Source organism: Brassica rapa, chromosome A03 (assembly GCF_000309985.2).
Source record: "Brassica rapa cultivar Chiifu-401-42 chromosome A03, CAAS_Brap_v3.01, whole genome shotgun sequence".
Taxonomy (NCBI): Eukaryota; Viridiplantae; Streptophyta; class Magnoliopsida; order Brassicales; family Brassicaceae; genus Brassica; species Brassica rapa.
In genome coordinates, this window is record NC_024797.2 from 1260782 (window position 1) to 1276456 (window position 15675).

General features: G+C 35.6%; 1 protein-coding gene and 1 pseudogene across 1 annotated transcript; one reads left to right on the forward strand and one right to left on the reverse strand.

Annotated features, from left to right (window-relative positions):
• The first annotated feature begins 471 nt into the window (after positions 1 to 471).
• LOC103855718 (embryo-specific protein ATS3B) lies at positions 472 to 1595 on the forward strand. Its single transcript, XM_009132734.3, has 3 exons — positions 472 to 778; positions 862 to 969; positions 1151 to 1595. The coding sequence occupies exons 1-3, from the start codon at positions 647 to 649 to the stop codon at positions 1397 to 1399; spliced, it is 489 nt and encodes a 162-aa protein (XP_009130982.1). The 5' UTR covers positions 472 to 646; the 3' UTR covers positions 1400 to 1595.
• Positions 1596 to 5077: 3482 nt separating this feature from the next.
• Positions 5078 to 6849, reverse strand: LOC103855719 (annotated as a pseudogene).
• Between the last annotated feature and the right edge of the window lie 8826 nt (positions 6850 to 15675).

A 15675-nucleotide genomic window follows, 5' to 3' on the forward strand; every position in this document is an offset into this window, starting at 1 on the left:
TTGTAAAAAAAATCTACAGTAACAACTTTACAGTTACAACCAATTTACTTACAACTAAACTTTTACATCTAAATTTTTAGAACCATAGTTGAACCAATCGTCACCATGGTTTCTTTCCACATAAAACATAAATTGACCTAACTTATGATATTATTTAGGATTGGTATTGAAATGTTGTTGAAAATGAAAATGAATCATGCATGGAGTTGGTCTTGTAGTAGTAGGTGGAGAGCTCATGGGAAAATTGGCGCCACGTAACCGACTCATGTTGCTATTTTATGCTTCACATGTTTACTCTCCCCTTAAGACAAATTTGTTTTCTTTTGAACGCTCTATTTGAACGTGTCCTTACACTAGAATCAGCACCAAACATATTAAAACACCTTCACGGATACGTTGTGAACTGTTTATTCTTTTTGAAATATTTATTATTTATTAGTTTTGAACAGGATATTAATTGTATTCATATTAGTTTTTCATCATTATATTTTACCTAACTCGGTTAACCCCATAGAGAAAAACTTGTTATTTAATTTGTTTTTGTAAAACATAAATGTGTTTGTGACATGTGGCTTATTTCATTGATGCAAGGTTTGACACGTTGAGTTCTTTGCTATTTATCTTCCTTGGTATCCCGCAGGCAGTAATGTCAAGAAGTTCAAGAATGGCGTCTTTGCAACTCCTCACACTCCTCTTTTTCTTCTTCTTCACTGTTTCAAAATCCATCGATGTCTCGAAGCCTCATGCAGCAGAATCATTTGATATCAATCTCATTCAGGTTTTTTATTTGATTCTTTCTGATTTTTTTTTCTTTTTTTCTGAGCCGTCTGATATTGTTTGTATTTTTGACCGAGGATGCAGAATTTCGGAAGCTGTAGGTACACAGTGATCATCAGGACGAGTTGTTCCTCACCTAGGTACACGAGAGACCAGATCAGCCTCTCTTTCGGGGATGGCTACAGAAATCAGGTTAAGATTATCCTAGCGAAAGTACTAGACCACTCTGGTGTATTAGCCGGAAAGTTTCCATGTTTTTATATTTGAGGAACTTCATGATTTAGAGTCCCATTTACAACTTGCTGTAACATAGTATATACGTTTCAGAATAGATAAAAGTTTGTATGCATGTTCTCTCGTTTTTCTTGACCAGGTATACGCACCTAGGCTTGACGACCCAGGGTCGAGAGCATTTGAGCGATGTTCATCAGATACATATGAGATAAATGGACCATGTGTACGCCAGATCTGCTACGTATATGTTCACAGGTCTGGTCCAGATGGTTGGGTTCCAGAGAGTGTTCAAATATTCAGTCATAGCTCCAAAGCAGTCACTTTCACTTTCAACACGCATGTCCCTGAAAGCATATGGTTTGGTCATAATTACTGCAACACCATCTAACCCTACCTTCCGGTCTCATCAAACTCCTAATACTTGAAAGGCTTGCTACGTTGCTTTAATTTTAATGTCTCTCTTATGTAAATTAAATGTCTAGTATCGAACCATTTTTTGTTTGTTTTGCTTCTTCTTCTCGTATGTTTTTACTGGTGAGTGAGACTTCTATGTTAATATTAAAATATGGATAGCTCTTTATACATTGGACTCTTGGTTTGTGTAAATATTACTTCTTCCATTTTTTCAAAGATACATATTTTAGAAAAAAATTTTGTTTATAAGAAATTCATTTTTTACATTTTCATGCATGTTTTATTAATTAATTATAAGTTTTAAAAATCTAAACTGCACTAATTGATTTTTTATTGGTTTAAAATTGTGGAAAGAATTTATTGGTTTAAAATTATGGAAAGAAGATAAACATAAAAAATTATATATATTTAATGTGTTTTATTAAAATGTGTGAAAAAACTAGAATATGGATTTTTTAGAAACATAGAGAGTAATTTTAAAAACAGACCGAGTAATTGTCTAGGTATGCGTATGCATGGTTTACTTGATTGATTCGGTTCGAGACGATAATGATAAGTTGTTACTCTTCGTCTTGTTGGGCTATAAACACTGAAAACTCTCAAGCCAGATTTTGGGAGCCACTGATTTAGTTCCAAACAAGACAGCATTATGAAGCCCTTCTTTAGCCCAATTTAAAAGGCTGATGAGCCTAAATTCAATCCACTTATACAAAATCACAAAGTAAATTCGCGTCAAAATCAACCTCAAAGTAGGTGTGTAAATTATTCACATGAAAGAAAAAAAAACGAATAGAAACTAGGCGAGTAGTTTGCTACAACGATACAGACAATATAGCAAATGAAATTACTCCCACGAATTAGAATAAGTTTTTGAAAAAAAATTCAAGCAATCTTAATCGCATCTATCTATAGAATCCAATAGATCGAGATTCAAGAAAGCATTTTAAATAAATATTTAAGAACCCCTTCCTCGACGTAATCTCTGGCCATTACAGTTTAGTTTAGTTTTTCGTTGAAGACAAAGACAACACAAAAGACAAAACGACCCATGGTATAGCAAAAAGTTAACCTAAGGAAAAACACAGTACCAACAATGTCATTTCACGATTTTTTTTTTTTATCAAAGATTGGGTCTTGCAACTTGCCAGAAAGATATATAAATCTTTATTAAAATAAAACACATAATATTTCGACATAACTTCCTTTTCCTAGAGGATTAAAAAATCGAGTTTATCATATAATACTTCATTATCAGCTTTTTCTTTTCTTTTTGGCTATTGTACTACTACAATTAGCCCCCAGAAATTATATAATTGTCTGTGGCATAATGTATCCTTGGTATATAAATATATACGGGAAAATGTGTTTTGGAGCGTAGCTTTTAAGTTTCAGATTTTTGTACTATCTTCTTCGGAAAAATACAAATAACATTTTATGGAAGAAATCTCAAATGATATAATATTAACACATTCTGACATTTATCATGAAAATGTAATCTAACAAATAGATATTTTTTTTTCTCAGAGAAAAAAATTGACAATTCTTTTGAGAGAGAAATGCATTGGATAGTGAAAGAGCAACATGTTATCTACTGGAGCATGTTACTTCACTTGCTGGACCATACTTTTATAATTTTATTTTGCAAGCTTACGAATGCGTTTGTATTGGAGATCTTTGTATTGTCTCATAAATAGGATAAGTGGAAAAAACAAGAAAGACTTAATACGGTGTCGTATAAGCCTGATTCACCTAATGATGGTAATAGGGGTGGGCGTTCGGGTTCGGATCGGGTATTTCGGTATAGAGGTGTAGAACCCGTTCGGGTATTTCTGTACTTCGGGTCGGGTTCGGGTATTTTAAGTTCGGTTTCGGTTATTTCGGATCGGGTTCAGATATTTAGATTTTGAAGAAAAAAAAATGAAAATTTTAATTTCTCAAATTTCTTGTATTTAAATATATAACTTTTCACTTAACTATTTTTTATTTTTAATAGATTGCATGGTTAATAGATTTGGACATAACATTTTCAAACTAAAAAGACATTAATTTGGTTATTGTTTTTAAATTTTGGATGTAACTTTTTGTTAATTGCTGAAATAAAAAGTTTGACATGCATTTTAAGCGAATAGCAAATCATCTTCTACGTAATTGTATGTATATCATATGAACTTAAAGTATGTGTAGTATCAATATAAATATTTTATATAAAATGAAAGATGTAAACTATAAATATAAGGTTAATTATCATATGTTCGGTTATTTTCGGATATCCATTCGGGTTCGGATATTACCCGTTCGGGTTCGGATATCCAATCTCTCCTAATTCAATACCCGTTCGGATATTTTGCTACTTCGGTTCGGATTTCAGTTCGGGTTTTTCGGATCGGGTTCGGGTGCCACTTCGGATTTCGAGTAAAATGCCCACCCCTAGATGGTTATTTTTGACTTACCTTATTCATACATGTAATAAAACTATAAAGCAAATTTTCACGCTAATGTGGTTTTCTCATTTCTAAAAAGATAGTTCTCTGCTACTCAAGATGATGCACTCAGGCATGAATTCTCATAAGACAGATAAAATTATCGATTGTAATATCGTTTATGTAATGTTTCTCATAATTTATAATAGCATAATTAACCAGATAAAAAAAAGATAGTTCTTTTTAGAATTTTTTTTGGTAAGATTCTTTCTAGAATTTGGTTCTTAGTCTTCATTTTTCTTCAAAAAATTTGGTTTAGTCTTGGGTTGGTATTTTTGGTAATATCATAACAATTTTACATAGTTTTATTATTCATATATAATAGCAGAATAATAAAATAGTTACTTCTATAATTATGTTCCTTTTGCTATATAAGTAAGGCTTTGCATGAGAATTTCCGTAATTCTATTTCAAATTAATAAAATAGACGACATAAGAAATCAGAAAAAATAATAGAAAAAGGTATTTGCGTAAACATTCGAAATTTACAAGTATTGCTATCAACCTAGCAAAAATTTAGGCCTATAAGCTAATAGGTTTGCAACTTTGATCCATTCGTTGGATATATAAATTTTCGTTTGCACAAAAACTACAATTATTACTTCACTGGAGTTACGCTATATACACATTATCAGAAGACAATTGTAGACCCTTTCTATAAAAACATCGGCCAATCTATCTTATCTTTACATATATATTTCTTATCATAATAGATTCTATTTCGAATAAAATAAAAGAAGATGACAAAAGCAAGTACATTGTCTTTTTTTTTGTACATTGTCTTCTTACATGGCACAAGTACAACCATTCAAAAATCTCCAGATAGATTTAGCGATCCACAGAGTGGATTCACTTTTTTTTCTTGCTTGTGAGTTATGAAAGAATCATATTTAATATTTCTACTAATATAGTCATTTTATTATCTCACTATAGACATAGTTATTATTACGTTTTGACAGTTATTAAAAATATAGAACTGGACAACATCTTAATTGTAGTCTAATGGTGGAATTGTCTTTGATCTCCAAGAGTCCCCTTGCTTAGCTTCGGTGTGGCATTCATGTAGCCCTTTTTTAAATGAGGACTGAAGTATGTACTGGAACAAATGTTATATGTGATAAAGTACTGTTTTCATTTAATAAAGTCATAGTGAATTAAAAATGATCAATAGATAATATTAAAAAATATATTATTTACGAACCAAATATCATAATTGAGTCCGATGGAGAACATATATTTATTTGCTAAATTTATCTTTCACAAAAACAAAATAATTGATAAAACAAAGTTTTGAACATCTCATCTCACTTGTTTCTTTAAAAACCCATATGGAAGTTCTCCAACTACAAGTCAACTTCTGGGTCACATCATTGTCTCCTCATTTTTAGAAACTTCTGCTGTTCTTAAGCCAATTTGAAAACTCTTCAAGAGTGTTCATGTCTGCTCTATAATGTTTTTGTGTGAACTCAAGAAACGTGGACCATGTAAAATCTGGATACTCTCTTTCAGAGATAACTCCTGCTAGTTCTTCTGGTGGCTTTAGCACTTTATCTCCTTTAGACATAGGAAAAATGCAAATGACTTCCTTTCACTCTCGCTATTCACCACCGCACGATGCAAACAACTCTTGTATCTCCCATTCGTTAGAGCCTAAATATGACACACACAAAAGAAAAAAAATCCAAAAATAGTTAATCTTTCTTTCTATATGATTTACTAATGCATGCATTGATCATCATACTAATTAAGTACCATGAAGGTGTCGCCTATGTTCACCACGACTGCTTTAGGGTTTGGAGGAATGGATTGCCATCTGTTGTCCACGAAAACTTGAAGACCACCGACTTGGTCTTGATGAAGTATGGTTAGCGATGTTGGATCGCAGTGAGGTCCTGTCCCTAATGCAAGATCCGGTTGCTTGCATTGTGGGTAGTAATTCAACCTTAATATCGAGTCGTTGTCTTCGAAGAACTCTCTAAAATGTCTTCTCACGATCCCAAGACTCATTCCAAGAAGCTCCATGATCTTTAGTGACAGAATGTTCATGGCCTCCGCGTATTCTTGATATACCTTCCTGCATGGATAAAATCAACCAAACTTCAGTCTATTTATGGTAACTAGATATTCAACAGAACGTTTCAAAAATATTTGCTAATTTAATTACCCTAACTCTTCGTATCCATATCCCATTTTCTCAGACACAAAGTCTTTAACGGTTTGGGAATGGCACTTCTCCACGGGAGAGAACTTAAACGACAGCGTTTCCTTCCACGGGAGCTTGGAGGAGAATCTCCCGACAAAGCTACTAGCGTAACCAGAGCTCTCGCCCCACGTCCTCTGAGCCTTCTGTTTCTCACAAGCCGGAGCCTTAAAGAAAGAGTCCATAAACAGATAGGCACGAGACAAGAGAGTCTCATCAATGCCATGGTTAGTGACTAGGAAGAAGCCATGTTTCTTTGATGCCTCAGAGACGAGTCTAGTAGCCTCCGAGACCAAGACCGAGTCGCCGGAGAGGAAACCAGCGAGGTCTATTAGAGGGACTTGGAGAGGTTGAACATCATCGGTAGGTTTCTCGTGGTCAGGCCATACGAACTGTTGAGGTATGTGGTTTGACTGCTGATTCAGGAGATTTGCATCGAAGTTAGAAGGATCCTCTTCGGTTTTGTTTTCATTGAATCTCTGAGGGCGAGTTGCGATGCACTCCATTGCCATTTATGTATATGTATAGATATACTAGTGGAAATGAAAGATCCTTTACAGGTTTCTTTTAAGATATATATAAATTACTAACGTTAAGAGGCTTATTTTTTTAGTGGTTGTCTAAGTGGAGAAGCAAAGAGTGATATTTATAGGTGTGTGAGAGAAGGTTAGAACATCTCCAACTCTAATCTATTTTCTTTTCTAAAATAGAGTTTATAGTAAAAATATTTTAATAGCACTCAATTTTTTATTCTATAATAGTGTAAATCTATTTTTTATTCTATATATATATAGTAATTGTTTTATTTTTTATTTATCACTCTATTTTTTACTCTAAAATAGAGTATTGGAGTAACATCCAATTTGAGATGGTCTTAGGCGTAGGGAATACTAATCAGTGTTTGTGTGTATTCGTTTTTTAAAATACTTTGTCTTTATTAGTGTGTCTAATCAAAACCTTTGTTTTTATTCCTTTTATTATATACATTTTCGTTCTATTTCATACAACTTGTCTCTTTCTCTTTATCTTTCAATCATCTAACTTTAGTTACTTAAATGATCATATAATAGTACAGTAAAGAAGTTTTTTAAAAATTAGGGTTGAACCAGTAACCAGTAGGACACAGTATTAATGTATCTCATTGTGAAAAATAGTCAAACTTCTAAAACGTTGGCGGTAAAAGTACGATTTATTATTGAGTCGAGGGACTCAAACCTGCTGGCTACAATAATACAAGAGCCGTCCGTTAGAACGTTCATCAAAGAACCGACCGTTTCATCATTTGTGAGGCCCATCACAACGTTAATAACAATGCCAGATGATATTAGCTGAATGGTGAGAATTAGAAAAGTAATTTTAAAGATAAGTTGAATTTTTTTCTTAGTTACTAAAAGCTCTTATGATATCCGGCAGATTCTTAGAACATTTCCAATTGGAGGTTCTATTCATTAGAATTCTAAAAATGCATATGTATATATGTATATAATATATATATATAATATATATATATATGTAGTTGTGGAATCCATTGCTTTTGTAAAGAACCTCATCCAAAGTAATGAACCCTACAACTATATATATAATATACTTATACACATATACATTTTTAGAACTATACATATTTAGAACTCTAATGGATAAAACATCTATTAGACTCTTAGTGTTTAAGATTCAAACCTTTTTGTGGCTTATTTGTCGTCCCCTGTATTTCAGTCTAAAATTCTGTTTTTTTTTTCCTGTTGAACTAGTGAACTCCAGACGTAAGAAACAAAAAAGAACCGAATGTTTTATAATGTCAAAGCTGAGAAAAATAACATGCTTATTGGCTTATGTATAAAAAATGTTTTTGGTGTAAAAAGTAAGTAAAAGAATGTTAACACGTTCTAGTTAACATTGCTGTTTAGGACGAAATGCTGTAAGCAAGCATAAATTTGGCTGACACTGACAAAAAAATAAATATCCAACACATTTTAAGTTAATTTGAACATACTAAAAAACATTTTAAGAAATATATGGCAAGGCCACACGATATTTATTTGGCGCATGGTATATAAATGTTTATTAATGAATGTAGTAAGCTTTTCTTAAAATTATGTAAAGTTTAGTTATTGAAGTAAAAAAAATTTGGTCACATTTTAAGATTTGAAGTCAATTATTTCAACTGATATGTTCAGTAAAAAGGGTTTTGTCAACAGATTTCTGGTTTCTTTTTTTCTTTTTGAAAAAAAGGATTTCTGGTTTCTTATAAAGATTATTGAATGTGTTGTGTAAAAACATCAGTGTTAAACCAGTATAAAATCAAGTATACAATGGTCGAACTACACACAAAAATATAATGATATGTACTATTTGATAAACAAATACAAAACCCGACAGCTGTAATAATACACAAAATTCAAATAATATATCCATTTTTTTATTATGTAACAAACAAAAAAAACCATTCTTGTTGGTCTTATAACTTACGATTTTTTATACATATTGATGATGAAAAAAATACACCGACCATTATGATTGTATTAGTAAGATATTATGACAAAAATAAACAAGTGATAAATTTAAAAGATAACTGAAAGGGTTAGGGTTGTCTTACTGTGGAGAGTGTGGCAGTACAACATTTTCAGTGATGTCTGTGAGTGACACACATCTTCAAGGCGCATGGAGATGCATATGTTTTCTCTCGCGTTTACTGGTTTTGGTAGTATTTGGAGAAAGAGCTATGAATTCATTTAAATTCTCTTCTACATAATATTTAATTTGGGATGTATAGAAACGGACACTACCAATTTAACGTAACCATCTTCTTTAGACTACACGTTTCCATCCTCGAGCACATCGATTTGGTCTTTTGTGATAGGTCTTGTTCTTTGTGTGCCAATTGTCAAATACCTAACACTGATATCTTTTGTTTACCGTCTAACTGCAGAATAAAAGCTTCTCTGTCTAACTGATATTATCTCATTTGAGGAAGTTTAACAAAAATCCAAGGTCAAGGGAATACATAAAGTTTTTAAGATAAAACTTGTTTAAACGTAGAAGATTCCAGTAATACAAACTTGCTGATCAGGAAATAGTGAATAGAGTATTAGGATAACTATGTTATTATGTTAAGGATAACTCTTGTGTTAGAGATAAGTCCTATACGAGATAAGGATGACCAATGTATATCATCTCCTATAATCTCTCCTTGTAAACTCTATATATAGAGTACGTATTGTGATCAATAATATTCAAGCAATTGCAATACATCTTTTATGGTATCAGAGCACCTTTCGATCCATTAAATTTTTTTTACATCAACAGATGTCTTCAGAATCGTCAAACTCAGGCTTTATGCCCTCAACAGCAACACGCACGGCAGTCTATGATCCAGCCAACCCGGCAACCAATCTACTTGCCGTCAACATGTCAAACATCACACGTTTGACCAATGTCAATTACCTCATGTGGAGCAGACAAATTCAAGCTCTACTTGAAGGACATGAACTACACAGCTTCCTTGAGAAAACAAACTCAACACCAGAGGCAGTCATCAACAACAATGGGCTTGTGGAACCAAACCCGGCCTACGCACCATGGCGTCGTCAAGACAGACTCTTGTACAGTGCCATTATTGGAGCCATATCTCTTCCAGTCCAGCCCTTGGTCGCGAGTGCTACCACAACTCATGAGGTTTGGAGCACACTCAACCTCATCTTTGGAACACCAACTCGAGGACACATCAAACAACTCAAGTATCAAATCAAGAGTTGTACCAAAGGAACCAAAACGATCAGTGAATATATGCGCACCATCAAAACCAAATCTGATGAACTTGCGCTTCTTGGCAAACCTCTTGATGCTGAAGATCTGATCGAACAAATCCTAGCTGGACTTCCAGAAGAGTACAAATCAGAGATCGATGCTGTCAATGGCAGAGATAGCCTGATCTCATTCTCTGAACTCACAGAGAAATTACTCAACCGAGAAGCGGTGATTGTGTGTGATCAACCAAATACACCATCCTTTCCGGTCACAGCCAATGCAGTCTCAAAAAGCAACAACAACAACAACAACAACCGTGGTCCCTGGAAACCCTCATTCACACCTCGCAACAACAACTACACCAACAATAACAACTTCAACTCCAACAATGGTGGTCGTGGACCTCGCCCATACCTCGGTCGCTGTCAAGCTTGTGGTATCCAAGGTCACAGTGCTCAACACTGTCCTTCCTTCAAAATTGTTGCTACTGATACAGTGTCACACGCCAACAACAACTCTCATTGGCGACCAATGGCACACACTGCTTTTGTCAACGCACAACACCCTGATGCTTGGCTGATGGACAGCGGAGCTTCTCATCATGTTACATCAGACATGAACAACTTGGCGTCTCATGTGCAGTACTCCGGACCTGACGGAGTTGTGGTTGGTAATGGTGCAACTCTACCAATCACGCATACCGGTTCACTCTCTCTCAAATCACCCTCCAGAGACTTTAGTCTTAACAATGTTCTTTATGCACCATCTATGCAAAAGAACCTTATTTCAGTGAATCGCTTTTGCAAAACTAACAAAACTTCGGTGGAATTCTTTCCACATATGTTTCAGGTGAAGGACCTGCAAACGGGGACACCGGTACTAACCGCACCAGCTAATGGAAATGTGTATGAATGGCCTCCTGGACAGCCTCGCACACCTCTTGCTTTAACCACTACAACCTCTTCTTCTTCTTTAGACTGGCACCATCGCCTTGGTCATCCGGCTTTTCCTGTTTTACAAAAGATTTCTTCGAGTTTTTCCCCTGGTTTTTCTTGTCGTAATCTCAATTCTTCTCACTGCAATGCGTGTTCAATCAATAAAAGTCATAAGTTACCCTTTCATGACACATCTATATCTTCTTCACGACCTTTACAAGTCATTTTTTCTGATGTGTGGTCGTCCCCTATACATTCATTTGATGGTTTTAAATATTATTTACTCTTGGTCGATCATTTCACTCGATATATGTGGTTCTTTCCTCTCAAGCTTAAGTCGCAGGTTGCAGCCACATTCATAAAGTATAAGCAGCTGGTCGAAACACAATTCAACACCAAAATAGCAACACTATACACGGACAATGGTGGAGAGTTCATAGCACTCAGGTCTTTTCTTGCGGACAACGGCATCTCCCATCTAACAACACCGCCGCATACTCCTGAACACAACGGCTTGTCCGAACGACGTCATCGCCACATTGTCGAGACTGGACTGGCCTTGCTCACTCACGCCTCGATCCCCACTCATTACTGGACGTACGCACTTGCTGCTGCTGTCTATCTCATCAATCGCATGCCAACAAAAGTACTGTCCATGGATTCACCATATCTACGTCTCTTTGGAGCTTCACCAAACTACTCAAAGCTACGTGTTTTCGGCTGCTTATGCTACCCGTGGCTGCGACCCTACACGACAAACAAGCTTCAGCCACGATCGACTCCCTGTGTCTTCTTGGGTTACTCCCTTACTCAAAGTGCTTATCTTTGTTTTGATCCTACAACCTCACGTATGTTTATTTCTCGACATGTTCTTTTTGTCGAGAACAAGTTTCCTTTTACTTCTCTCACAGCTTCAACCCCCCCGCTTGAGGACAACCAAGAGGCTGCGTGGATGCCGGTGGTTACACCAACTCCTCATCACCAAGCACTAGTACCGGAGTCTCCCACTGCAGATCATTCACCGGCTGCAACACCAACAACTACAACTTCTGGTGAACCCACATCAGCCACAACTACACCACCAACCTCAACATCATCTGAAGATCAACCACCAACAACAGAGTCCTCTGGTGGCATCACAGAACATGACAATGCAACGGCACTCACACAACAACCACAACACCAAATGGTGACTCGATCTCAGAATCAAATAGTCAAGCCAAACCCAAAATATTGCTTAAGCGCAACACTGGCTCCTTACATTGAACCGAACACAATCCAACAAGCACTAGCTGATGAAAGATGGCGCAAATCAGCATGTGCAGAGTTCAATGCAGCAATAGCCAACCACACATGGGACTTGGTTCCTGCAGAAGAAGCTACAAACATCATTGGCAACAAATGGCTCTTCAGGATCAAATTTAACGCCGATGGTACAGTTGACAAACTCAAGACACGTCTAGTTGGGAAAGGATTTCATCAACGTCCAGGCATAGACTATCATGAGACCTTCAGCCCAGTCATCAAATCCCCCACCATCCGACTCCTCCTTGGACAAGCTGCTAAATATAACTGGCCAATCAAGCAGCTTGACATCAACAATGCCTTCCTTCAAGGCACGCTAACAGAGGACGTCTACATGGTTCAACCAAGTGGCTTCATTGACAGAGATCGACCTAACCATGTGTGCAAGCTCAATAAGGCGCTATATGGTCTGAAGCAAGCGCCTCGAGCCTGGTACACAGAGTTGAAGAACTACCTGCTAAACCTTGGGTTCAAGAACTCCATTGCAGATGCCTCATTGTTCTTCTACATTGCCAAAGACACCTACCTATTTGTCTTGATCTACGTTGATGACATCATCATCACTGGCAACTCAGATGAAAAGATCCGTGGACTAATCAACACTCTGTCCGCACGATTCTCCCTTAAGGACCTCAGTGACTTGTCCTACTTCCTTGGCATTGAGGTTCTTCGAACACAACACGGCATTCATCTTTCTCAGCGAAAGTACATTGGAGATCTTCTCTACCGTAACAACATGACTAACGTCAAACCTGTTCCTACACCCATGAGTGCATCAACGAATCTATCCATACGAGATGGACATACACTGGACAACCCAGCTGAGTATCGAACATTAGTTGGGAGCCTTCAGTATCTGCTTCTTACAAGACCGGATATTGCCTTTGCAGTCAATAAACTCTCCCAGTTTATGCACAAACCAACAACTACACACTGGACCGCTGCGAAACGAGTATTACGCTATCTGGCTGGCACATACACATCGGGCATCTTCCTCTCTCGCTTCAGCAATCTATCACTTCACGCATACTCTGATGCTGACTGGGCAGGCAACAAAGATGACTACACTTCTACTGGAGCTTATGTTGTCTTCCTTGGTCAGCATCCCATCTCGTGGTCTGCTAAGAAGCAAACAGGCGTTGCCAGATCTTCCACAGAAGCTGAATATCGAGCTGTCTCTGCAGCTGCATCTGAAGTTCGTTGGCTCTTCTCATTACTACGTGAAGTTGGCGTCAAGGTAGACTCAGTTCCTACCATTTACTGTGACAATGTTGGGGCCACATACCTGAGTGCAAACCCGGTGTTCCACTCAAGAATGAAACATTTAGCTCTCGACTATCACTTCATCAGGGAACAAGTTCAGAAAGGAACGCTACGGGTTACTCATGTATCGTCTAGGGATCAACTCGCTGATGGCTTAACCAAACCATTACCAAGGACTCGGTTTGGAACGCTTTTTACCAAGATTGGTATCACTAACCGTGCACCATCTTGAGGGGGGATATTAGGATAACTATGTTATTATGTTAAGGATAACTCTTGTGTTAGAGATAAGTCCTATACGAGATAAGGATGACCAATGTATATCATCTCCTATAATCTCTCCTTGTAAATTCTATATATAGAGTACGTATTGTGATCAATAATATTCAAGCAATTACAATACATCTTTTATAGAGAAAGTGTAAACCCTAATTAATAAAAAAATTATTTCGAATAAACCATTATTCATTCACTCATATGTGGTATAGTGTGAATAAGTTGAAACCTAAACTACGCCTTGATGATTTTTTTCTCTACAGAAAAATAAGGTATATAATTTATATATTCTTTGAAATGAACGGTTTTACCACTATGAGTTTATCACTATGAATTTTAAATTAAATTCTAACTCCTAAATATATATCATCCTAAGTCAGTTTAATTAATTAGAAGCTGACAAGTGATGCGAATAACATGCTAAATTAAGCTCGATTTTATATTCAAAACACATTAAACAGAATGTTTGTTCCATACATAATATTTAGACTATGATTATCGTTAGTCTGCGAAAATATGCAGTAGCTGATTAACATCAAATATTCGTAAACACTTTTCAACTACTTTTGGATGAATGGTAGAAGTATTTACGTAGCACACTTTTCAATTAAAATTATCTGTAAAATATTTATACCAAAAACTAACAATGACGCACGAAGTGATGCAAATTCATTTGCGTGATTCGAGAATAATTGACGTCAGAAAATAAAAGTGACACCAATTCATCTGCTGTTGATTTGTAGTGCGTCAATCGTTGAACAAAATAACTTATACGATAAAAAAACACCAACAGTTTTAACATGATTTAGTCCATAACATGCACACTCGCGGATCCAGAAATATTTTTAATCGGGACAGTATATATTTATAAATTAATTATTTTTAATCAATATAATAATATACAATAAAAATAACTAACAAAATTAAGTTTAAATTTGGTACCAGTATATTATACAAAAAAAACTAATGTTAAACTATTTTGGATTTTAAAATTTTGATTTTAATATTTCTTTTTTTTTAATAATGTAGGTGTCTTATTGTCTTATTTTTTTTAAATAACATGCACCATATTTTAAACCTCTTTCCACCCAAAAAAATAAAAATTTTGAACTTTTTTTTTCTTGCAGGTGCAACATAGAAAACCATTTTTTTCTCAAAAAGAAAACATAGAAAACCATTTTATCCCGCACATGAATTGTCAGCCCGTATCCAGAGCCACAAGCCACGGGCCTACGAGGCTTTGGCGACCTACCAGGTTTAATTTGCAAGAAATCGAACGCAACTCTACCAAAAGTTTAATTTAATAATTAAATAGAAATAAAACTAAAAAGGCGCGCACACACACATATATGTTGAGTACATATCCAATCTTAGTGAATCTTTTGAATACATGTTGAGACACCGAAAAGGTGGACCATATCCAATCTTCTCACTGTAGCCTTCATTTTTGAAAGGACGGGCAAGCCAATTTGCCTACATTTTACCTAACAAAATTATGACAAACGATTTTTATTAATAACTTTTGGAGGAAATACAATTGGATAATGTGTGTGTAAGTCACTTTGGGTATCTAAAAATGACGAATTGTCTTATCTTCGTCCTTTAATTAGCACTACAACTAGTAAATCTTGTAGAAGTCCTTTTTGATCCACTTGGTCACTTTGTTTGTACAAAAGTGTCGAGACTATACTTGATCTAATATCTTGTTCTTTGTTGATGCTTACCAGTGACCTATACAATATGTGATGTTGGATTCGCCATACGGGAAGCACCATTTTTGAACGAAAGTGATTTTAGAGAAAAAAATTAAGTCATCCGTATCAAGTCTTTTATCATGAACTTTACCAAAAAATATTAATATTTAATTAGATTTTTTTTTTTAAGTTTGAGAAATTCATGTCAAAGTCTCTAATTGAGATTTTTAATTAAAATATTATTACCACACTATACTCGATAGATTTCTAATGCAGATGCTCTTATAAGAGGCCACAAACTGTCTTTTTGTTGACTTCTTACCCATCAATGATTTCTGAAATTAGTGTGGTTA